Source organism: Columba livia, chromosome Z (assembly GCF_036013475.1).
Source record: "Columba livia isolate bColLiv1 breed racing homer chromosome Z, bColLiv1.pat.W.v2, whole genome shotgun sequence".
NCBI classification, from domain to species: domain Eukaryota; kingdom Metazoa; phylum Chordata; class Aves; order Columbiformes; family Columbidae; genus Columba; species Columba livia.
The window spans coordinates 67,524,259-67,549,889 of NC_088642.1; the positions used below are offsets into that span (position 1 = coordinate 67,524,259).

The following is a 25,631-nucleotide window of genomic DNA, read 5'->3' on the forward strand; positions in this document are numbered from 1 at the left end:
TCAGATAAGCATTTCATGTGTACTGAAGACCACAGAGCCTCTACTTTTTGAAACAAAATGCTTGATGAGCCAGTTAATGTAGTGGTTGAACAAGTGAGGTCTCTATGGATGTGAAAATTGAGAAAAAGCTAGAGTAAGAGTCAGTTGGGTGTGTGTTATGCAAGAGGACTGTTGTACATTGGGGTCTGGAGCTTTTACTTGAGAAATTTTCTGTCTTTAAAAATACTAAAAAATGATGAAACTGTGCAGTATTAAGTCATGCCAGAATGGTTCCCTATATTTTTTTCAGTAATAAACAGCTCAGCCATGATATGAATTCTTCAGCTGAAAAGCCAGGCAAACTTTGCAACAACTGGTTGCACTGGAGAAAAAAAGAAAAGCGGTAGCATTTTCTCTCTGTGTGATAAATGGTGACATTATTTGTAAATACCATTACTAAGCCTGAGGTTGTGAATGGCCTGACATTACCCATTTCATCCAAAACACTGAAGTGTTCTGGCCTCAAAAGAAAACTTGTCTTGATTGAAAATGGAATTATCACTAGAAAAACAAAACCAAGATACTTTTCAATCATGAACTAGAACCAGGAAAATTCAGATGCACTTTTCATTAGCTAGAATATGAAATCACAGGTGAGTTTAGTCTCAGTGAGAATATATGTTTCAAATTACATTTTTCTTCCCCCTTTTTTTTACAAAAGAGCTAGAACAGATGAGCAATGAGCAAGAACAAGAAAATGGTGATTAGTAAAGCATGACAGGTGGTAATTGTGAGTCACTTCATGCTGCTTCATTGTAAGTTGTATCAAAACATAACATAGGACTTTTAGCCTGATTTCCTAAGGAAATACAATATATTTTATTTAAGTGGCCGTTTGCTTTGCTCTGTCTTCTCCATTTCCATTATGCTTTGAAACTGTTAGTCAATTCAATAAAAAAAATTGGGGGAAAAGTACCTGAAAAAGACTTCATTAAAAAAGTAGGAGGAGCAAGAGTCTGTTAGGTTTCTACTTAGGGAAGGGTTGTGAGTTGAATAACACTTGACACCAGTGTGCCTGCACAGGAGACAATTAGTGACCCAGCTCAAACGAAGTTTGAATGAGCACTTACATCTTCTTAGCTACAGATGACCTAATTGTAAATATGTGAAGAAACCCAGCAGCGCTCACAGCAGATGAAATTGTCGGCAGATTCTTTTTATTTCACTTGTGAAGATGCTGTTGAGCTGTCCTCCTTTTCAGAAGCTGTACAGAGATTATTTTCAGAAACAAGGAAGTTTCTAGATCTTGGCAAGTTAGTACAAAAATGTTCTTATTTTTTTTTTTTGCAAAAGATATTATTTTGTATGTATAATACTACATAGTAATACCCGGTATTCAGTATGGCAATTATGTGTAGGACTGTCTTTCCCCATAGAAAGAAAAAGCCTTTGTTATAATGTGCTTTATACAGGTATTTCTCACTCATTAGCAGCTTTGCCAAATAACAGCCTTCATTTTTCTACTAGGAATAAGTGATGAATCAGCACATCTTTGTGCATTTTCCACTGTTTTTTTCATTTGGTATCTTTAAAGGGGAGAATCACAGTGTAAGAAATGGGCAAATTAAATACACTTGTTTAAATTATTAGTAATTTGAAATTTCCTTTCTGGAAAGCTGTGCTGAGCATATTAGGTTTTGTTGATCTATAGTCTAGCCCTGTCTGAAGTAGAAAATATATTTTGTAACTGCCTGTTAAGTTTTTCAGACATGCTGTTAAATGAAGTGTAATCTCAAGAAGACTAATATTTACTTTTCTATGTAAGATTGGAATTATTGGTGGAACTGGCCTGGATGATCCGGATATCTTGGAAGGAAGAACAGAAAAATATGTTGATACTCCCTATGGCAAGGTCTGTATAACCTATGTTTTTTTTTTATTACTGAGACTTTCTGTTTTTAAATATGTTTGTGAGCTTTAAGAATTTTCAGACTGTTAATGCATAAAGGAGGTACTGTCACAAGACTGTTTCCTTTTAGCTGCTATGTAGTGTGTGATTCTTACTTTGTAGAAATAAGGTGTTACAAAGATTATGTGTTAAGGGGACTATACCTCTTCCCATTTGTAGACTGGTTGAATTTACCAACTTAGTTCTGAATCTGCAGTCAAGAGGGTTAAACCCTCTTCTTCAAATTTGTGCTGTTGTATGACCTGTAATGTATGTCAGATCACTTCAGGAACTTTATGAACTGCAAAATATTGTCCTTTGAGGTATATGGGCCACCGTTTTCCCTCTAACCATTGAATTATGCTTTACGTACCAATCACCACTGGTATAAGCATGACACCACAGTCATGTTTATAACCACATAATTTGAAACTGATTTGAAAATGAACCTCTGAAACTCTTCTTGTGGCACAGGTAGTCTTGGCCTACTCTCCTTCACATTGCTTCAACTCTTTTCCTCAGCAAAAGGGAGTGGAGGATAGAGGTGTTGCTCTGTACACAGTGCCAAGTGTGTTGTGGAGGATAATGCCCCGAGCAAGGACAGTAGGAACAGGCAAGACAAAGGGTAAGAGAGTGTTATAGGCAGAAAATCAAGAGGGAGAGAGCTTCTCGTTGACACAGGAAGTTTACAGAAGAACTGGATCTTAGTAATTCTGTAATGTCATAAGACCAGGAAAGTCTGGCGACTTTATAATTGCAATCAGAATTATATCTTATTAATCTTACCGATATAAGGTAGTGTACACACAAGAAAATATCTGGCATGTAGCAGCAAGAGCCATTTTATGGGTAAAAGCTTGCCAGAAAGCTCGGCACTGTGGTGCTGTGAATCTGTGCCTCCATTGAAAATGGTTTGAGGAGTTTAAAAATGGCTTAAGAGTATAAAGAGCAAGCAGAGTTTGTGTGCACACCATTCAAGAAGGGGAAGGAGACAAAGATTACGGCAGGATAAAACAAACAGGAAAATAAGTTTGACTTTACCACCATCCTTCAAAATCTGTTAACAAACTGCAAGAGAATGAAGGGAACTTGCCTCCTGCATTTTCTGTACCCCACTCTCCAAACAGTAGCCAGCATTGGTCTGAAGTAGAATCCACTGGCTAAACCAAACCAGTTGCCACTGCATTCCCTACTTTTTGAGCGCTGTGGCGGACTGACTCTCACATGGATGGTCACAGCCTGGCTGTGTCTGGAGACTGCTCACAAAGCAAAAATAGCAGTATGCCTGTAGCAGATAGTAACTGAAGCATTTCTATCCAGGAAGGATGAAAAGTTCTTCACCTCCCTCACAGGGGTCTGTTCAGTTCAGAGTTAAGGGAACAGTGGCAGCACAGCATTTGTGGGGCTGCTCTGTCACAGTGCTGGGATGCAACAGATCTGGGTAGCTCAGATTCTAAGGTACAGTAGGTGGCCTACAGGAGGATTTAGTATTGCTGAGAAGAGTAGGAGAATCTTCAGGATGGCTTCTGCACAAGGGGAGTTGAAAAATCTTCTACCATCCCTTGGTCAGTGCGGAAGGCTTTTAAAATTTCATTTAGGAAGCATTTTAGCTACTGACTTTTTTCCTGTGTCCTTCACAGAATACAACATGAATAGGGGAAAATAAACCTCCATTATGTGGTGTGGTTTGTGGGAAACCTTGATCGATGGATTGACTATGTCTAAGTTTCGTATTCAGCTTAGTCTCAACTTAAAGACAAAGTTGTGAATATTCTGTATCTGTGTATGGGGGGACGGGATATAACTGAGATGTCACGGTAGGAAGGCAAGCGTGGATTCTATATAGCTTGTTGAGCTGAACCAGCACTGTTAAGCTGCCCTGGATGGAAAACTGCAATTTTGTGGAGCTTCTGTGTCTGTGAAAGGGAGTACAGCCAAACAGTGAGCTTTTGTCCTTACCACTGCTGGCCTGTGTTTCCTCTCTCTGCCTGTAGCTCTGAAGTTCTAAGAACTCTGTCTGATGATCGTTTCATGTAGATTCACTCCTGAATAGAATTGTTTTAACTTCAGTGTTTGAATGCAGTTTTTGTCCTCATGGAGCAACTCTGTAAGGCTTAGACCACAAGTTAAAGTGGCATAAAGTGCATTGAGTGGGTCAAGTTGATAGACTTCAATTGAAGCAGAAACAAACCTTATAAATTTAATGGGTATCATTAGATGAATCAGTGTTTGCTTATTTTGCTGCTGAGACTTAGCGTTCAGGAAGGTGTTACATAGCTTGCCTCTCTCATTGTGGAACAATGGAGATGAGAGATATTCAGCTATTGCCAAATAGGAAAGGGCAAATGAGAAGTTTTTTTTAAGTGTACTTGGAAAAGTTTAGAAGTTTGTGGTTTATGTTACTATTTTTTTCTGAAGGTGTGTCATGTTCTTGATCGTTACTGAAATAAAACCAAATAGGGCATTTTCTTCCATAAAGAGGCTTTTTCATAGAGCTGTGATATCAATGGAGAAAGAATCTGCCTCAAAGTTTAAGAGGTAAAGGGCTCAATCTAAATAAACTGTTCAGAACTTTGTGGTCTTTTAGTTGCTGAGAGAATTAGAGAGGCAACAGGAAGCCTATTTAGTTCAACCAAAACTAAGAAGAATGAAAATGTCTGAATGAAAAAAAAAAGGCTTAGTTAAAAAATGTACATCCATTTAATTCTATACTGCAAAAATGCAAAGTGTACAATTCTACTTTCTTTAAATTTTGTTTTTTAATTCTTGAGTTTCTTGGCAAGGACAAAGCTTTTAGCTGAAGACCTTTCTGGTGATGTTCCTTGACACATATGACATCTGACAACAGCAAAATAGATGTTTCCTTAATGTTGTTTCTGTACTTTTAGAAGCAGAATAATAACATAGGTTTTGTTTGTACAGAGTCCTTTATTTGTCTTCTGTTTTGGCCTTTTTGAATCCTAACAATCATTTAATACCTAATCTTAGATCATATGGGAATGTGGGGATTTTTTTTTCAGGTGAAATATGGAAAAGTTTAAAGGAAACTAATATGAGAATTTTTGCAATTCTCTATACTGGCATTTATCCTCCCATGAGTTTTCAAGTAATACAAGCAAAAATGCAGCAGATTAGTTTTTTAAAAAATGAATATGCTTAAAGCTGTTAATATTCCAGCCTCCTTTTTTCCCTTGTCTGTTTCCTCCATTTTCATTGCATCAAAAATTTGGTATTCCATGGAAAACACCCTAAAACCTTTTGGCATTCCATTTCCAGATATGGAAAATATTGGTTTTTTTATAGGATGAGGAGATGTCTTGCAACAGCATTTGTCCTCATAATTGAATTTTGAACCTACTAGTAAAACTTTATTCAGTAAATACTTTCAGTTGGATTGTTTTACTTTCTGGATGACAGAACTTGGTTCTGAATCACTTTTTCCCGAATCAGCAAAATAACTTCCTCTTCTAGAAAATTATTTTAGGTGCTCCTCTTTTTTTGGTCATATATATATCTGGCAAACAAAGTGGGGCAGGGGGATTCCACCTTGCAAAGGAGCTTTATATGCTTGCGTCAGGAAAACCATGTGACATAACACTCAAGCTCCTCTTCTGCCTCTTCAAAGTGATTTACATATTTTGGTTCCTAAACAAGATTACGGGTTAAATAAAGGCTTGGGGAACCATACTATTCAATCTCAGGTTTTCCTTAGATTTTAATTTTGCTTGTTCAGGGTATTTTCTGTTGCAGCTTGCTTCTGAGGAAAGACCAAGGAAAAAATGAGTTCTGTAAGCATCACATGAACAATACTTCATGAATATTTATGTTGCAGACAAAGGGGATTTATTTCAGTTGTTTGTTACTGTCATAATTTAGGGTTAATTGCCCATGGTTCTTTGCTTCCTTTTCTGTTTTGCAACACTGAGTAATATATATATCTGACCTGGATTTTGTGGAAGGGGGAAGTAGATAAATATGTGTATGAACTCTTAATGTTTGAGAACTTTTTCTTGGCCCTTTTATTAAATTCTGCTTTAAAATACTTTATTAAAGCTTTACATTCAGATTGCTCCATTGGCTGTTTATATTATTTTATCAGCATTTCAAAGCTTCCGACCACAACTACAATAACAGTACAGAGGTACAGCACTGGAAAGAACTTGTGGGAGAAGGAGAGTAGAAGAGAAACATATACTGGCTCTGTTACATGGTTAACACAGTTTGAAATTTCTGTTATCTTTCGCTTACTTATAACTTTGCACACACTGATTTATCCTTGTCTCCTCTCTTTTAATGACTCATGATGCAGTATCTGCAAATTCTTAAGCTGTCAGCTCATCATTTAGCAGTCCATTTTTTGTTCCAGATCTTTTTCTCTGCCGTGTTTCTAGCAATCACGTGCAAGAAGGTCATTCAAGCTTGGAAGGCGCCCTAAATGTGTTTTGTAGAGAACTCTAAAGAAAAAACAAACAATCAAACAAACAAACCTTGTATGCTAATTACTGTGGAACGTCATTCTTATGTGATGTTCCAACACCAAAATGCCTTCGCAACTAGATAGCAAGGCTTTCACCCTGTGTGAAATTTCATTCTTAAAGCCATGTCTGGTTCAGAAGAGTATACATAAAGTAAGGTGAATAAATTAAACATTTAAATGTCAATAGGTTAATATTAAATGGGGGCTTCTTTTAAAAGAAGTCAGAATACACTGCAGTTCTAAAAATAAATTTTCTGGAACATTCCCTTTATTTTAAAAAATGGTGAATCTGTGTCTGGCAGAATTTAAACCTAGGTGATTCAGTAAATTATGTTGCTTTGAAGATATTTCACATTAAAAATGGCCAAAAAGAGCTGTGCAATAGGGAATAAGAAGTGGTAGTTTTATTAGAACTTAGTATTTCTAAGATGCAGCTATGTTACTTTATTCTAGATCTCTGCAGATTTTCATGTGTGTCATAGAATTAACAGCTATAAAACTGAATGAAAATTGAAATCTTGCAGCTAGCATTAAAATACAAAGAAAATTATATCAAGTAGCAGACAACAGAACAATTCTGAATCCAAATGTGTGAGTCTAGACACTAACAAACTTGTGATCAGTAAATAAATGGTAATTTTGTTAATACCTATTTCAGCTTTAAATCCTAGGGCACAGAAAGGGAGATTGGCACAGAGTGGCTTCCAGCTTATTTACAGTTTCTTCTACACTCAGTAAAAATAGTGAGTTCTGAACTCAGTTCTGAACAGCACAAATGCTGTTCAGCATCTAAACAGAGAAATTTTTTAAGAAAAAGGGAAGCTGGAAGCATTGTGTATTTCAGATCCCTGATACATGTATCCCAGGTGCAGAACACAGCCCACAGCACAGTTAATTTGTTGTGGTGGCATTTGGTGACCTGGGGGCTGCCCGACATGGGCGGCGTGACTGTCTACAGGGCACGGCACGTGTCCCAGCTGGGCAGCTAAAACCAAAATGCTCTGGCTGGCTGGTTAGTCAGGAAGAACGCACGTTCTCATCATGTGACTGCGAGAGGAGAGTGTGTGCTGTCTCCTGGTCCCTGGGCTGACTAAATACAACGCTGCTTCCGCCACCAGTGTACCTGCAGTTCTCTGTCATATCACGCCTCACTTTCCGAAAGCGGGACTCGCAGCAGCAGGGAAGAGGGAGTTTGTCAGGATGCTGCAGGGGAGCGAAGGGTGGGTTGGAGGGGTCTAGAACATGAAGTGAGAGCTAGGGGTCATGGTAGACAGGGGAGGGGAGGGGAGGGGAGGGGAGGGGAGGGGAGGGGAGGGGAGGGGAGGGGAGGGGAGGGGAACAGATTAAATGTGATTTCTGTTGAGGGGGGGCTTCTAGTAGGGAATGGCACCTGTTTAGCAAAAAACAACCGAAGTTTACAGGAAAGAGTGAGATGTGCTAAGCAATTTAAAGGCAACATTTACATCCTGCTGCTTTCATGTATGTATAACACTGTTTCAAATATTGTTGCAAAGTATTTGAAAGTATTACTGTTTCAAACCCTAACATAAAGAGGGCAATATTGAGGTATGAACACAGAAAAATTGTGATAATCCTGGTGTCAAGTTTGATCTTCCAATTCTAGACTGTTGCAAATCAGCCATATCAAACTACTGGTTTATTCTGAGCTGAAGAAAATGTGAGACTACAGTGGTAACCAGCATTTCCTTTCTTAACTATCCTGCTTATTTTTAAGTAGCAAATAAGGTTTCTATTGTGATTATCAGGTTATCATTCATTCTTATTTGCTTGTTTTGCAGCCATCGGATGCCTTGATATTGGGAAAGATAAAAAATGTGGACTGTGTGCTACTGGCAAGGTGAATGAGCATTTTAAGGGGCTTTGTATTATGTGTCTTAAAGTTTTCTCAAAAGTTTTTTCCTTTTACATTTGATTAACTGAATTTTTAGTCTGATTTCATCTTGCTCTATGGAGTTGCTAGCAAAGTCCAGCAGAAGTCTGGATTTTTTCCTGAAGAAATTCAATACTGCATGGACTGAGAGTCGTAAAAACACCATTTAAGTTAGGAAAGAGAAATCCAGTCAGGGTGCTGCCCTGGTTAGAACTGACTGTTCTGGTGGGTAGCTAGGTAGGTGTTGTCTGGTAACCTCAGTAACCCATCTGCTCCCTGTTTCTGCAAATTTCCTTTGTGAAACTTGGAAATTGCCTGTTTACAGATGGACTAGGTCTCTGGTACCACTGTAGACTCTTTCAAATAATTCCCTTAATTATTGAGTCCTCTGGCTGTTACCTTTATTGCTTAGGAGGCTGCATCCCACGTAGTTCACTCTCTCTGAGTTATTTTTGTTCAGATATCTCTTACCTACTCAGAAGAGACTCTGGAAGCAAGATCTGCAGATGAGTGCATGGCAATTCCACACTAATCTAACTGGATGTCTAGGACAAGTGTACCGCAAGACTAAACGTAAGACTGCTAACACAGTTCTCAGCATCTGGGCAGCACAGGCAGAGCCCAGTGTCGATAACAGGGTCCATCAGCAGTCCCAGAAAGTCAAGGTGGTTAATCAAGTCCAGGATCCATTCAGGGAGTCCAGGCAGGAGCAGCAGGGGACAGGGCCAGAGACAGGTTTGGAGGCAATGCTGCAGCATGCGTCCAAAGTCCACCCAGAGAACAGGTCTGGAGATAAACTACAGCTTAGGTCTGAAGGCCATCCAGGAGGCAGGGCTGGGGACAGGCACACCTGTGACACAGCTCAAGGCCAGGAGCAAGGGCTGGGGCCTGAGCTTGGAGGTGAGAGCACCTGGGCCGACAGGCACCGGGTATTTGGGTGGAGGCCCAGGGTGAGACTGACCAGGGCAACTGCAATCCAATGGTACGCTCAGGGCCCTGATTCTTTTCATGCCAGTATTTTTCCATTAAGCTGCTGACTATTGCCATCTCTGCAACCACACTACTGTCTGTGGTTTCACTTATCTTGCATGGACTTTGCTCATGTTTTTTGTTACACATGGACAACATTTTTCTCATTTTCTCAAATGTAGTGCTAAGCCAAATCTCATAGCTGTGCTGTATCAAAGTAGGCCTTGGGCTACAGATGGCTGAATAACTCAGCTGTGGTTTATGTCCTCACTGGGATTTATGACCATTCACGTACGAACCCTGCGAGTTTACTTTCAGGGCTAAGGTATGTGCAACTTCACTTTGTGTTTTGGGAAAAATAACAGAGTTTCTTGTCAATGACCAATTAAAAAAAGAAAAAAAGCCTGTATACTCTAGAAGAAGAATATGACAACAACCGCAACATTAAACAACAGATCTGTGTGCCTTGTAGCATATTAGAATCGCTAGTGACAACATGGGAATCCTCCCTGACAGTGCTTGGTCATGTTGTGTGCAACTCCCAGTTCCCAGTTGATCAAGTTCTTAAGACCTTTTGGTCTCTGTGAAAGAATCAATTGGGAAATTAAGTTCCTTCTTTCCTCTTATGTGGTTGAAAATAATTTTCAAATGTGTTTAATCATTATGAGAGTGAGGTACCTCTGTAGTGATGACAGAGATAACATGAAAGTATGTGCTTGTAAGACTAACTATTTCCTGTCTTGGTGAAGAAATATACTGTAACAGTGTAATGTCATCCTTCTGATTTATGAAAGCTGTCAGATCATTTTAAGAGCAAAGAGAAAAATGTGATGATTCTGATGTTTTCTTCAGAAAGATGACAACCTTCTTTCTGTTTTTAATTTCCTGTGATGTGCCACTCTTTTCTGGGTGAAAGGATACAAACAGCACTTTTGAGCATAAAGTTTGTAGAGGTGTATATAAATCTTACAAATTTGTTGTAGTATATGGAAGATTTAATTTGATACACCTGCGTTTTCAGAATCAATGGAACTGAGTTAAAAAATTGGGAGAGGAGTGCTTTTTTGTACTCTTGAAGATGCTAAAATATATTTGGATTGTGTTTTCAAGATTCTTTCACTACAGTCTTGAACATAAAAAATTTGCATTTCAAGACAAAACTACACCAGTACTTCTTAAATAGTGAGAGAACCTTAATACAGTTAGGAAAAGAAGGTACACTGGAGATAGCTGAAATGGTGAGTTTCACTTCCAATATTTTTAAGTTTTTCTGGAAGTCTCATTACCTGGGAGAAGGAAGGGAATTTCAGTCTGATTTATTTTACTCTCTTGCAACATGTATCTTTGCAGACATGGAAGACATCATACAATTATGCCATCGAATGTCAATTACCGTGCCAATATCTGGGCATTAAAAGAAGAAAATTGTTCGCATGTTTTAGTGACTACTGCCTGTGGTTCATTACGAGAGGAAATACAACCTGGTGATCTTGTAATAATTGACCAATTCATTGACAGGTGAGTAACATTTGTTTTTAATTGTGTTCTTAGTTTTTGGGGAAAAAAAGGGGCAAGTGGGGTTAAACCATATAATAATAAGTTAATGTTAAATTAAGTTTTTGTGGAATGAGTTGATAGCCTCAGTTCTTACAGCAAACAGTGAGATTCATGCAAGAAGACATTATAGGAAACAGGGATGATGATACAAGAAGTTCAGGTCTAACAGACTTAGAAGTACCTAGGTTTGAAGAATTGCCTCAAATGAAGGAAAGTATAGCTCCTTGGGAAGAGTCTGAAGAGAAAAGAGGTCCTGTTCTCAGATGTGGGGGAGGAACACAAGCTCAAATTACAAGCTCAAATAGCGTTTTCTGAGAACTCTGTTAAGCTGCATATCCCACAAGAAAACACTTGAAACGCGCAGATTTGCTTCCTGCAATCAGAACAGCAGAGTGAACAAGAAATTTCCAAGGAAATTTTTGATGCTGTTTCCACTAGTATGGGCAGCTGAATCATAAACTGTCCTGAGCTGGAAGGGACTCATTAGGATCATCGAGGCCAACTCCTGTCCATGTATATGACAACCCCACAGTTCACACCATGTGTCCGAGGACATTGTCCAATTTCTTCTTGAATGCTGTCAGGCTTGGAGCTGTGACACCTCCCTGGGGAGCCTGTTCCAGTGCTCCAGCACCCTCTGGGTGAAGAACCTTTTCCTAATGTTCAACCTAAACATCCCCTGAAACATCTTCCTCCATCCCCTCAGGTTCTGTCATTGGTCACTAAAAAGAAGAGATTGTCGCCTACCCCTCTTCCTCTCCTTGTGAGGAAGCTGTAGACTGTGCTGAGGTCTCCTTTTAGTCTCCTCCAGGCTGAACACACCAAGTGGCTTTAGCTGCTCCTCATATAGCTTCCTCTCCAAACCTTTCACCAACTTTGTAGCCCTTTTCTGGACACTCTCCAGCAGCTTTATATCCTTTTTAACCTGTGTTGGCCAGAACTGCACACGGGGCTCCAGGTGAGGCCGCACCAGTGCAGGGCAGAGCGGGACAATCACCTCCCTGCCCGGCTGGCCATGCTGTGCTGGACGCACCCAGGACACAGTTGCCCTCTTGGCTGCCAGGGCACACTGTTGGCTCATGTTCAACTTGCCGTTGAACAAAACCCCCAGATCCCTCTCTGCGGAGCTGCTGTCCAGCATCTCATCCCCGAGTCTGTATGTACAGCCAGGGTTGCCATGTCCCAGGTGCAAAATCTGGTACTTGCCCTTGTTGAACTTCACGTGGTTGGCGATTGCCCAGTTCTCCAACTTGTTCAGATCCCTCTGGAGGGCCTCTCTGCCCTCAAGAGTGTTGGCAGTTCCTCCTAATTTGTGTCATCAGCAAACTTACAAAGCAAGCCCTTAAGTCCTAGTCTAAGTAATTTATGAAGACATTGAAGAGCACTGGCCCTAAGATGGATCCCTGCAGAACCCCACTGGTGACCGGTCACCAGCCTGACATAACCCCATTTACTAGAACGTTTTGAGCACGGCCTGTCAGCCAATTGCCCACCCACTGCACTGTGTGTTTACCCAGCTGTGTGCTGGACATCTTGTCCAGGAGGATACTGTGAGAGACAGTATCAAAGGCTTTACTGAAATCCAAAAAAGATCACATCGACAGGTTTTCCTTGGTCAGCTAGCTGTGTAACCTTGTCATAGAAATAAATTAAGTTTGTTAAACAGGACTTTCCCCACGTGAACCCATGCTGGCTGGGACCAATGGCTGCATTGTTGTTCAGATGTCTTTCAATAACTCCCAGAACAATCTTCTCCGTGATTTTGCCAGGAACAAAAGTGAGGCTTACAGACCTGTAGTTGCAAGGGTCATCCCTGTTTCCCTTCTTGTAGATTGGGACAATGTTTGCCAACTTCCAGTCACCTGAGACCTGCCCAGATCCCCAGGGGAGCTAAGAACCATGGAGAGAGGTCTCGCTGTGACATCAGCCAGCTCTTTAAGCACCCTTGGACACGTATAAGACCTCAGGCCATTCTGAGTTTTAAGAATATGAAATGAGGTGGAAAGATGTCAGAAAGCATAGTAGGAGCCAGGTAGGAAAATATACGCAGTAATAATGAGGCTCTAAGGAGGGAGATCAAATGCAACACAGTGGGAAAAGAGTAAGTTATTTTAAAATAAGGAGAGACGTTAATGTTTTTTTTATTTCTAAGAATCATAAGAAAATAAATCTTTTCCAAAGTATGTATACTCCAGTCAGTCCTCACCTCCTTGATTGCCTGATGTTTAGAAAAAAATCAAATACGTGGAGGGGGAAAGCTACATCTAAAGGTCACCATCGACACAAGGTATTTGAAAAATATAGTTGCATTTGAAGAGGTAGATTTATTATTACTACCTATAGGTGTACTGTATCTGGAAGTCTTATTTGCTTATTTCACCCAATTTTAAGTGTTTGGAATGCTTTATGCAGCTTCCTCGCATTTTTGTGGGGCTGCTGTCAATATTTCATTGCCAACTGAACATTTGTACCTAGATTGTTCTCTGCAGTGCAGTAAGTTTTGACTTACTGATATTTTTGTGTCTGTGTACCTGAAATGCTTTTTCTTGTAAGAGGGTATGTTTTAAGTACAGTGTATCTAACTTACTTAGTACCCTGCAGGAGCAAGCCCCATATAACCTGCTTCCTGTTATACTACAGTTAACTTATGGGTGGAAAGCAGCTGTATTGTTGACAATGGCTTGGTTTTTGGTGTTTGTTTGGTTGGTTGGATTTTGGTTTTTTGTTTTGTTTGTTTATTTTGGTTTTTTCCACCAAGTCTGAAAGTATTTAGGCTGATTGCTTTGTTTATACAGATTAAATCATAATCACTCTTATTCTGCTAGTAGTATTCGGAAATGGGTAATCTTAGCATCGATATTGATTTATCTAGGAAAGACGTTAAACATACTTGGGTACACCAGTTGGATAATTGTGAGTAAAGCGCCGGTTATTGCAACAGCATCATCATCTAGCAGACTCCTAGATAGGTGAGAGGAGCCTAATTGTGCTAATCTGTGAATTGCTTGTGTGGTAAGGAGTAGCCTCTGGCCCAGAGACCCTGCAGTTTTAAACACGAAACAGTTTGATTGCAGAGTTGTTATCTGCTACAGATGAGGCTTGGAAGTATGGAGAATCTAACTCTTGCAGAGGCCAGGCAGAAAAACATTAACAGGGCCAGGAAATTAACCCAGATATGAAATCTGAGACCATCTTTCATCTAAAATGTCATTATCAAAATTAACAATTCATTTTGAAGCTACGTAATCTCTTCCCACAGCTTTAAATTTCCCAGGACTTGACGGTCTGCATCATATCTCTTGAGATGGAAAGGAAATAATCATCTTGGTTAAGTTTGGGTTTTAAGAACATGTCCCTTTCCAGAAGAAAAAAACCCAGTTGTTCTAGAACATATTTATCTGATGTGACAATGAGTGAAAGGACAGGGATTGTTTATATTGCAGCAAAGAAGGAAAGTAGTATTTTGGGCTGCATTAGTAGGGCTGTTGCCAGGCTGAGGGAGGTGATCCTTCTTTCCCTCTACTCAGCACTCATGAGGTCATACCTGGAATACTGTGTCCAGTGCTGGGTTCTCCAGTGCAAGAGGGACATGGACATACTGAAAGAGTCCAGCAAAGGGCCACGAAGATGCTGAAGGGACTGGAGCATCTCTGCTGCGAGGAAGGGCTGAGAGAGCTGAGACTGTTCAGCCTGGAGAAGAGAAGGCTCAGGGAGGATCTCACCAATGTATGTGAATATCTGAAGGGAGCGTGCAAAGAAGATGGAACCAGGCTCTTCCCAGTGGTTCCCAGGGACAGGACCAGAGGCCATGGACACAGACTGAACCACAGGAGATCCCTCGGAACTTCAGGAAACACTGGTTCACTGTGAGAGTGACTAAGCACTGAACAGGTTGCCCAGAGAAGTGGTGGAGTCTCCCTACTTGGATGTGCTCAAAAGATGCCTGGATGGGGTCCTGGACACCCAGCTCTAGGTGGCCCTGCTTGAGCAGGAAGTTGGACCTTCTAAGCTCAACCATTCTCTGATCTGTGTTTTCATTTAGAGTTTAGTCAGATGGTCACCAGTAGTAACAGCATATCCTATATATGAGCAGTGTTTCATTCAGGCAAGTTTTCATGTTGATGTAGAAGAATGGGACTTGTCATGGACTTGTTTCATGGCTTCAGGAAACCAAAAAGCTTTTCTGAAAAATAAATTAGAAGGTTTCCATGTGGAAAACAATATGTGTAATATTAATGTAAAAATCATTACTACCTTGCCCTTTTAATTCAGGAAACTGACCAGTCATAATGGTCTGTTTCATTTGACAATTTTATTTCTGTGGTAAGTCTTTTTTTCTGATGATTTTTGCCAGTGGATATTAGACTGCTGGTTCTTTGCAGGTAGGGTCTGCATTTTTGCCTTTCACAGAGGTAGATGGTCTCTATGAGTGATTGCATTATATATCATAAATTATTATGAAAACAGTGCTCCTGATAGGAAGGTATTTTAATGGGACAAAATCAATTGTTCACCAAACTCTGAAAAGGTACAGTTTTTCTAAAATACATTCTAATGAAAGATCAGGATCCTGCAAACAAACTGTGTCAACAGTGTTGGAAAGAAGGTACTGGCTAAACCTGCAGAAACGGTTGGTAGTTTTTCCTGAAAGGTACCCTGGCTTGTAGTGATTAGCCCATGCCAGGCACTACATAAGAAAGAGGCTTGAGTCTAGGTCGGAAGGATTTACTCAAGCTGCCATTAAAATCAGTGTCTTCTAGGTGTCCAGGTGCCTTTTAGTATCTGGGCTCTAGTTCTCATGAGGGAGCACATCGTAATTCTCCTTTCCGGTAGGAAGCAGGAAGACAGAATGCTGAGTGCAAGAAGAGCAAGAATTAAGCAGAAAGCAGTAGGCAGCAAGTGTAATTTGCCCCCTTTGGGCATTCACACTGTGCCACTGATGACAGGATCTCAATATATGGAGTTGTGTAGGACTTATGCCTCATTTAGGGCACAGGTTTGACTTACAGTGGGGAACCCTGAATAGGTGAAATTAGAACAGTATAGCATTTCCAGACTTTTGACAGCTCAATTCTGCAGATCATTAGCATTCCTAGTAAGTGTTTGATTTCATCTATAGAGTCTGCTTTCTTCACATTTACCTATTAGTGTGTGTCTTTAAACAATAAAAGATACATTTTGTTGAGTAAGTACCAAAATATTTACATGGTGTTCTCCCCACTTCCAAATAAAAAAATAACCACAGGAACTAGTATGGGCTCTCAATAGTTGGTCACTTCTTTGAAACAAGTAACTAAAAAGCCATGGAATTTTTTCTTTGCCTTTGGCTCCTGTTAGTTTATTACAGCACTTTCACCTGGCTGGACTGGAGTAATTAGGAGCTTTTTAATACTTTTGTTCACTGCTGATGGTTGCTAGGAAACGAAGAATAAGAAAGTAGGTAACTACTTACTTTAGACTCAGCTCAGTCAGAAGATGTGGAAAGTAGCTTCATAAAAGAAGTCCTGTAACAGCTGCCAGCTTTATTGTTTGAATTCTTTGTGTCACATGCGCCGCTACAATTATTACAGTATTGTTACATTCTGTAGAATTTTTCATGTGAGAATTTTCTGTCAATGTGCCTGAAGAAGCAGAGCATACTGAAACTGCTTTTTATACAGTAGATGCCAGTGTGAATTTTCATTTTGTTCTTTAATTATGAATAGCTTGTTGATAACTCAGCATTACTGGAAGAAGGGGAAGGTAATGATGCAAGTGGAAGAGGACTGGTTGTCACAGATGGAAATGATTGGTTGGTTCGTTCACTTATTTGCTTCCAGTCATAGCCAACATTGCCAGAAAATCTTATGTTACTGTGAGAAAATGAAGGGGGCAAAAGCCACTTTGCTGTCTGATTAAAAGGGTGGCTTTTGCTACAGAGTGAGGAATACAAACTCTTGGCACACCTTCAAAACTGCAGTACACACAACTTTGAATTTGAAAAAGCAGTAAGAGCAGGGCAGACACACCAAAACTGTGCAACAATTCAAGGATTTGCTTGTGCTGTGAGCGCCGCTGCCTTCTTGAGCTTGATACACCAGTAGTTGTGCATGAAAATGTACATGTTACATTCCCAGGGAAATAATTCCCTTTTCTCTGGTACCACCATCCACTGTTTGGCACAGAGGCGGCATGAGGGTCTGGTGGTTCTCCATAGGACCCTACACAGCCCCTGCTCTTAGCTGCTTGCCTGTAGCTATCAGCCCAGTGCTTTCAAGTGCTGCTTCTGATCTCTCCTGTTTGGGGCATCCCCATACCTTCACTTCATGCTATCTTTGATCAGTCTGGATTGTGCACTCCTAGTCTGAGTAGTATGGCCAGTTTCTGGGCAGGCACTTGGGGAATCAGGAGAGCATGTGGACTTCTCCACATTTAAAACTATGAGATCTAAGGAGCAGGTTGTCTCTGAACAGTGGCTGTAGAGTGAGGAAGGTTCTCAAACTTGTGTAAAGAGAAGAGCCTTAGGCAGATACTGTCCTTTGCTCTCTGGCTCTTGGTCTCAGTGAGAGCAGGGCAAGGAAAGCATCTGTGATTCTGTACCTTCATTCTGTCTACAAGAGACACAGAGAAGGAGTATCCCAGTGGTGAAAATGATGTGCTGCTGCGCTGTACCTTGCAGACAGGTGAGTGGGACAGGTCAGGATGGCCAACTCCTGGCTTGAGTAGCCAGGCTACAGAAGGGAATAGAGGCTAAAAGGCATTCCTCTCTGCCAGCCATTACTTCAGAGGTAGCAAAAATCAGAGATTAGTTCAAATCTGCCTTTATTATCACCCTAAGCCTAGCAATTTATAGACACATCAGCTGGCCCCATATCAAATAGCTATGGGCTTTGCAGAGTCGCAGCCTTCCATGCAGAAGAGCAGTTGTTGCACTGAGTGCAAACAAATTGTCCATTACTCAGAGCAGTTGTAGGTCTTACCGCTGTTACTTATCCCCATGCATGGTGCTAACCATAATGGGATTTCTTTATTAGACCATGTAGTGGTGTGGATCTTCTGTCCAAAGAATACAAGGTATCTGAAAGTCAGAGATGAGTATTTCTACAAATGCAGTCTTTCCTCAGGGCTTTTCTGAGTGAAAGGGCCTGACTAACAACGTCTCAAATACTATAATGCAGGAAATGGATTATGAATTTTCCCATTTTCTCCAATTATAAATAATTCATTAGCATACACTGAAAAAAGTGTGTACAATCAGGTACATTCCGTTTGCAAGTCTTCAGTGACCCATGAAGGAAAAATTAATATTAGTGTTTCAACCAATTTGAAAAGCTGTACCCCATTTTGCAGACAGTTTTAATTTGCTGTTCTCTTTTCCTGTTTTATAATCTCATCCTTAAGGCTACCCTATTGGTTCTTTTTTGTTGGTTGTTTTTTTTGGGAACTTGTTTGTTTTTTTCTTCCAAATCTACATTCTGACAAGTCACTTGTATTTAAAACCTTCAAAATATTTGCTGGTGACTTGTGTGGAGAACTGTTGTGAGCAGTATTACCAGGAGAAATTTTGTATTTTAACTGTGGCTTGAATTTGTCTGTTGCCTTAGAATACAATACAATACGTGACACAGTGGGAGGAAGAAGGGAATGTCTCAAAGAATTTTGAGGGTTTTTGCCATCCAGTTGGCAGAATTAACTTGAGGCAGTGCATTTGAAGGTGAATTAACGGTTCCGGTAGTTGTCAAAGTGGCGTGCTGGGTGGTAATTTCTGCAGCATATTTGACTATTGCCATGCAAGAAAACAGTTCCGCAGTTGAAGGGAGTAAAAGGATTCTTCTACTTGCAAGCTGCCCATGCATGTGTGTAATCTTTCTGAGAATATGAAGACATCCTATTCCAGAATTGTTCTGGTTGAATTAACACCTTTCTTGTTAAGGAGATTGTTCATATGAATTCCCATCATTTCAATGTAGGAATGCAATGATATGAACAAGCTCTATCTTCAATAGCTGTATGGTAATTCAGACTTGATTCCTTCCCTTCCTGCAAGCTTACTGTGCTCCTTTTTTCAGGGCTTAATTGCCTGACTTAAATTCAGCGGATTTCTTTTGGGTAGAGGCACAGCATAATATGGCTGTTTGTCTCATTTAGGAACAAATCAGTACTTCACGGTCTTGTTAGCAATAGATTTTTCTGTAATTAATTTACAATGCTCTACTGGAGTAACAATTTTATACTTGAGTTCAATTCTGAAAGGTTTGTACAGAGGCAAAACAGGATTACAGGTGGTCATTAATATCATGCTGGTATTTTTCTTCCCTCACAGGAATGCTGTGTTTTCAGATTTGTATACATTTCTTGCTTTCTCATCTGTTTTCTCCCTGTTTTTCTCCCTGAGCATGTTTTCTGCTTTTCTAGGACAACTAAAAGACATTGTACTTTATATGATGGGCAGCATTCCACACTTCCAGGAGTATGTCATATTCCAATGGCAGAGCCATTCTGCACCAAAACCAGAGAGGTCAGTGAACTCTGTAATAGTATTTAGAAATGTTATTTTTATGGCAGTTATTCACGGTACAGTAGTGTAATTATTCATTCTTAGAATACAGAGATGCTCTGCACCTCTTTATTCCTGTTTCTCGGATATGTCATGATTTTAAGGAAAAATATAACATTTGAAAGGTGTGGGAGGTAAAAGATCCTATGTCTATAGTAGCTGGTTTCCTAAGGGAGTTATGCAGAAGATGTCAGTTAGCGACATAGATTCCCCCATTGTCTTAATCACACAACAGAAGGTCTTTATCAGGTAACAAGCCAAGAGAGCAATGAAGTGGACAAAGCAGGAAGAAAGAATTAGGAATTAGTTCCTTTTTGTTCTGAATGAAACTGCACTTATGGTGTTGCCTGTGCAGTAGGTTATTACACTGAGCAGGACAAAGCTGAATTGTGAAGCAGGTGGCTCAATCTGTACTCAGAGCTTGTACAAATATTTGTACTCCTGAGCTATTCTGCTCTTGTCACCAGTTCACTTCAGTGTCGTTGTAAGCTGTTTTTGTTAACTGGCCAGACACAGTGTGGTTTCGATATACCCACCAGCAGGTCCACAGCACTGCAAGTAGAACAGAGCTTCAGTGCACTTAGAGTCAAGACGTTTTGCAATGAAGTAAGGACATTTGAAGTCTCGTTAGGAAGCACACCACTACATATTATACATATGAATGCTTTTGCCCTTCTTCCATTGAGCAGCAAAATCATGCAAAATACTTTGCATTTTTTACACAACAAGAGCCTAGCTACATACTCTTAGTTGGCATATAGTTGCTTGCTGACTTGGAGCCTGATGTCGTGTCACAACAAATACAAGAAGTATATTGAGAACTAATTGTGCACTTTCTGAAATGAATTAAATTAAAAGCAGTGTTGTTACTGAAGTTATTGTCAGTACTTCACACCATGTCGCTTTCTCATTTTTTGAAAAGGTAAGTAGATATGCATAAGCTGTTTCCTGAGGTTGCAGGAAACATACACCAAGGCTGGTTTTCATTTGATTGTTAGGTAAGTAGAGACAATGTTCTTTGAGTATTACATTTTTTTTTAAGCCAACAGAGAAATGCTCCTTTTGAAACAGAAAAAAAAAATTTAGGTACTTCCCAGTCTCACATGTGATCATTAAGTCATTAGCTTATGCATTCTAATCAACCTAACAGGTGTTTTAAAGAGCATGTGGTTTTGAGCTCTTAGCAAGGCTGAAAAGGGATGCTTTCACTTGGTTTGAAAATAACAGATAGAAATGATTTTTTTTTTCCTGGAACTCTACCTGAAGATCATTGGGATTGTTTCAGCTTAGTTTATCCTAATTCAGGGGAATTTTGTAATAAATGCAATAATAACAAAGCCAAAACTAATACTGAAATAGACTAATAAAGGAATTTTGCATGAAAACATCTGAAAACTTTATATTAATTTCCATTTGTGCAAATATGTGAAAATACTCTGTTTTATTTGGTTTATGCACTGTAAATCTGAAAGGAGTTTTTCTTTTCCCTGACTGCAAACTTTTGAATAACATAGAGCACTTTGGTTATTACTGCTTTCAGAAACTGCGGGTCACTGCAATATCTTATAAGGGAATAAAGCTAGAACCTTGTAAAGATGTTCAGGGAAATAATGCTGAACTGTGGTTTAAGTCAAATCACAATTGAAGTTATCTATTGATTAATTAACAAAGTGTAATTAACTGGCAATCGGTGAATTATACATTAAGAATTAATATCAGCAATAAACCACAGTATTAGGTGTGATTAATATTAGAAGCTGCTCCACCTGGCCTGTGTGAAGTTCAAGATGCTGACAAGGCAGCTTCTGGCAGTGTCAGAATACTTTTTCACTGGTGTTGTGTTAGAAAGGTCTCTCCTGTTCTGTCACAGTCTTCATACCGCTTTTATACATCTTTTCAAGCTTTTCTGTTGGTAATTTCAAACAGATGCCATCGTAGTTCCTTTCCCATTCCTACTCAGGACAGTTAATGAGTGTCCCAGTCCCATTTACACTTGCTGGTACACTCCTGTTCCTGCTGTATCAACTGGTGTTAGCCAGGCCATTCATCAAGAAAGACAGTTGTGATGATTCTGCCATATACAAAAGCCTAGCTGGAGCTGTAAAAACTAATGTTAGGTACATGGTATATGTGAAGTGTACAGCTAAGTCACTGGCATGGGAAAATGTGGTAATAATTTCTCTAAAGATTCCTAGGCTACTCTTTGAAGTACATGCTGTGGAGTTTTACTTTCAAAAAGTAAATTTCCTATTACTGTTCTCAACAGCTCAGCTCCACCCTGTGGTAATGTAGTGCTCAGTGGAGTGTTTTCACCACTGTGTTCTCAATATGAGCACAGCCTAAATACTGTGCAAAACTTTCTGTTTTCCAGTCTTCTTGGTCTGCACTGTAAACAGTAATCCAGCTGATATTAACAAGTAGTAAGACTATTAATTTCTCTTGCTGGGTAAGGAAAGTGAAATTAGTCCATGGTTTGGACAGCTGTAGCCGTATGAAGCGTGACAGCTTTGTATAAAGCAGATTTCTTTTGTATGTAAGTTTTCTGATGTGATGCAAAAGTAGCACACCAAGGGAATTATTTCCTTTTCATGATATTGGCATGTTTTGCAGGTTCTTATTGAGACTGCCAAGAAGCTTGGCCTGCAGTGTCATTCCAAAGGGACGATGATCACCATTGAAGGCCCACGTTTCAGTTCTCAAGCAGAAAGTTTGATGTTCCGCAGCTGGGGAGCTGATGTTATCAATATGACTACAGTGCCTGAAGTGATTCTTGCAAAAGAAGCTGGAATGAGTTATGCTAGTATTGCCATGGCAACAGATTATGACTGCTGGAAGGAACATGAAGAAGCAGTGAGTGAAACTTTTTCTTCTCTGGGTCTTACCCTGAGGGATCTACTGAGAACCTGTAGGGTTTGATAAGAGATCACATACTGAACTAAATCTGTTCTTATTTACATCAGTATCACTGAGTTACTCTGGATGTGTAATTGTGAAAGTAAGAACAGAATCAATTGTTGCTACCTCATTCATTTTCATAAACTCGCCTCACGACTAGTAAACCTTTTGTCTCCTCATGTCTGCTTCAGGGGCTCTCTGTGTATGAAGCTTGTGAGCTTTGCGTATGAGCTTGTCTTCCTCTAACTGGTTTGGTATTTTTTCCTTTGCAGCTCTATGCAAAATTATGTATCTGCTGTAATTCTCCTATTTTTGTAAAATACCATCAGACATATACCTACAGAGTAAAGAGGTTTTTACTGGCTAAAATAATTGTGGCATTTTACTTAGAGATGTATGAGTTAAATGAATTGATTTGAGTATTTAGAGGTATGTGAGTTAAAGGAATTTATTTGGTTATTTAAAATGTGTGCCATTGAAATTGAGAAACACCAGTCAGTTTTATTGTATTTCTAGGTTTCAGTGGATAAAGTTTTGAAGACACTGAAAGGGAATGCAAATAAGGCTACTAGCATACTCCTTTCTGCTATACCTCAGATAGGTTCCATGGAATGGACCAACACCCTACAGACCCTGAAAGTAAGTACACATGTGGGGCTGATCAGTACTTGCGACGATCTATGCATATATACACATAATATAGGTATATGTTCCAAGATGTTTCTGCTTAAATTGTAGCTTCTTGGAGCAGATGCTTCAACAGACCAAATCCATTCAAGATGGGCAAACAAATTCATTAAGACTCTCACAACCTTTATTGCAAAGATCTTGCTTCAATTTTACAAGTAGTAGTGTTACAAAAGGTAAAATAATTAAGGGCATCTATATATGGTTGATGAAGTGTTATCTTTCAAAGCACAGGTAAGATACAAATCTATGTCAGTATCCAACTGAAAATGTACTTCTGCTCAGGTTTAGCTTAGATCTTACAACAGAGGAGAGCCAAGCGGAAAGACTGAATCAAACCAAAACCGTTGTGCTCTTTAATATGTCGGAGAGGAATTTGTTACAAGATATGGATAATAACAAGTCTGAAATTATTAGAACTGCGCTCTCCCACAGGTTTCAAATCCACAGACCATGAAAAAAAAAGTGGAAAATAAAAACATTTCAAAATATGAGGGAATTTTTAGGCAGAATTTTTCTTAAAGAAGAGTTTACTTACAAGTTTTACATCACTGCTATTTCACAGACATCCTTCAGATTCGTTTCTGGCAGTAGCGTAGAGGGAAATAACAATGTTAAAATAGTTTGGATGTTTATCCAACTTCTTGACAAGCTTTTTGTGATTAATAGCCACTCCCAAGAGTACAGGAGTGTGAAGCAAAAGAGCAACTGAAGATTGCCCTTGAAATGGTATGGCAGACAGGGAAAGAGAATTAGAATATGAAAGACAGAGCAGACAAGTTGGCCACAAGGATCTCAGTTAGGGGAAGCAGCAGCAGTCTGAAAAGGAGGAATCCTGTTGAGGAAACTTTTGAAAGAGTCCAGTCTCTTATAACTCTCTCCTCTCTTAGGTTATTTCTTTCTCTTTTCTCACTGTGGTGACTGAAATTTGAATGGGTAAGAAAAATGAACACAGACATAAGTCATGTCTTCATATAAATGAAAATGTGTTCCTGAAATGCAATTATCAATAGAACTATATGTGCTGTAAAAACCTTTTTTGTCTTCTGATTAGGATCAAATTTTCAGTTTTGTTTCCAATATGGTTCTCACGTCAGTGACTGTCATCTCTAGCTTAGCCAGTGTCCTAAAGGAAAGATGTTTCAAGCAAAATTCACCCCAGACACTTTTGAGCATACTTGACCAAGTCAGGATTGTGAAGGTCCAAACCAAATCTTTCAAATCAGTCTTTTGCTAATTTTTCACTAGAAAACCTACTTTCTATTTGGAGGCTTTGGGTTATGTTTATGACCCTTCCTCACCTGACTATCTGAAACAGTTCTTTTAATGTCCCTTCTATACACTTGTGAGAGGTAACTGACTTTTCCATTTCCCCTTTGCAGTCCTGTGGAAGTATCATAGATGGATAAGGGAGACAACAGAATCAGTATTCCTTTTCCCTCTAATCCACAGAAAACATTTTCAGAGGACTGGGCCATGCTTTTTGTTTAATACAGATGCCTGGCTATAAAAAAAAAAAAAACCAAAACATGCATAAAACACCAAACACCACACACACACCAAAAAAAAAAAAAAAAAAAAAAAAACACCAAAACACAGAGTTTGAATAAATAATGTGCAAGATATTCCTTACCTGCTTTGGTCATGGTGATGCATATAGCACTGCTTAGGTACTGAGGGATCTGCCTCCAAATCTGGCAGATGTACTTCATTAAGCAATGTCCTGTTGCTTTCAATTGCGTGGTTGTCTTGATTCTTCATTGGGAGTGGAAGAGCAGGTGACTGGAAACAGCTGGCATTGAGTTTGCAAGATTCCCCTTTAATGAACGCTTACCATTCCTTCAGTGCAGTATCAGCTGTTCAAAACACTGATTCACTTGCTTCCTCCAGCTCAGTCCCTGAACTGCTATTTGCTGAAAGAAGAAAATATGATGCACAAGAGGGAAGGGTCACTCCATCCTAATGTAGCTTGTTTTAAGCACGTGCTAGTGCCTGCTGTCAGTGATGAATATTGGTGTAGCTTTGCTTTGGCTTGGCAATCATTATGTGTTGATGCTCTTTGCTAGTAGTGGCTTGCTTTCAGCGATAATTTTCTGAGGCATTAGAAGAACTGGAAACAGGAACTAGGTATTGCCAAGTGGGGCCTGAGTTTTTGTCAGGGGAGTAGGAGTCACCAGTGTTTCTCATTTAACATAACCAAGTACTCTGGAAAAGTGACAGGAGAGTCTGAGGCTTTGGGGGGCTCATTTGATTTTACATAGGCAAAGCAGGAAAGACTAAAAATCTTGCTGTTTGAGGCATTAAATTTTGGTAAAGTATGAAGGATTGGTCCTAGGTTTCTATGTTAGTGAGTTAAAAGAGAGGCAATTCTGCAACACAGCAAAGAGAAATATGTGTCTGTGTGCCTCTGTACAAGTGTGTAGCTGAACCATAAAGAGTTCTAGAACTCTTCACATCTGTAGATGTGAAGATTTCATTGTAGATGTGAAGTGTTCCTATGTATATTTTACTCTGGGAATTTCAAAGGTCAGATGATGGATGTTTTTGAACTGATCTTTTTCGGAGGCACCTCTTCCTAGACCTTAAAGGCAGCCCTTCTTGCACTACACTGATGTGGTAAGGAATGCAGAGAAGGAGGGAGCTGAGCAAGACTGCAGCTGGGATTCTGTGATTAGTGGTGATGCAAAGCCAT

The 25,631-nt window shown here is 39.7% G+C and overlaps 1 protein-coding gene across 2 annotated transcripts in view; it reads left to right on the forward strand.

The window, feature by feature from the left end:
- Nucleotides 1-25,631, forward strand: part of MTAP (methylthioadenosine phosphorylase) — a 32,006-nt gene that overhangs the window by 1,788 nt on the left and 4,587 nt on the right. For both annotated transcript variants that reach the window (XM_065046259.1, XM_065046258.1), the window contains exons 2-7: nucleotides 1,805-1,891; nucleotides 8,204-8,262; nucleotides 10,615-10,782; nucleotides 19,216-19,318; nucleotides 21,968-22,207; nucleotides 22,769-22,891. In XM_065046259.1, coding sequence (XP_064902331.1) covers nucleotides 1,805-1,891; nucleotides 8,204-8,262; nucleotides 10,615-10,782; nucleotides 19,216-19,318; nucleotides 21,968-22,207; nucleotides 22,769-22,891 — 780 coding nt within the window. The remainder of the gene's footprint in view (nucleotides 1-1,804; nucleotides 1,892-8,203; nucleotides 8,263-10,614; nucleotides 10,783-19,215; nucleotides 19,319-21,967; nucleotides 22,208-22,768; nucleotides 22,892-25,631) is intronic.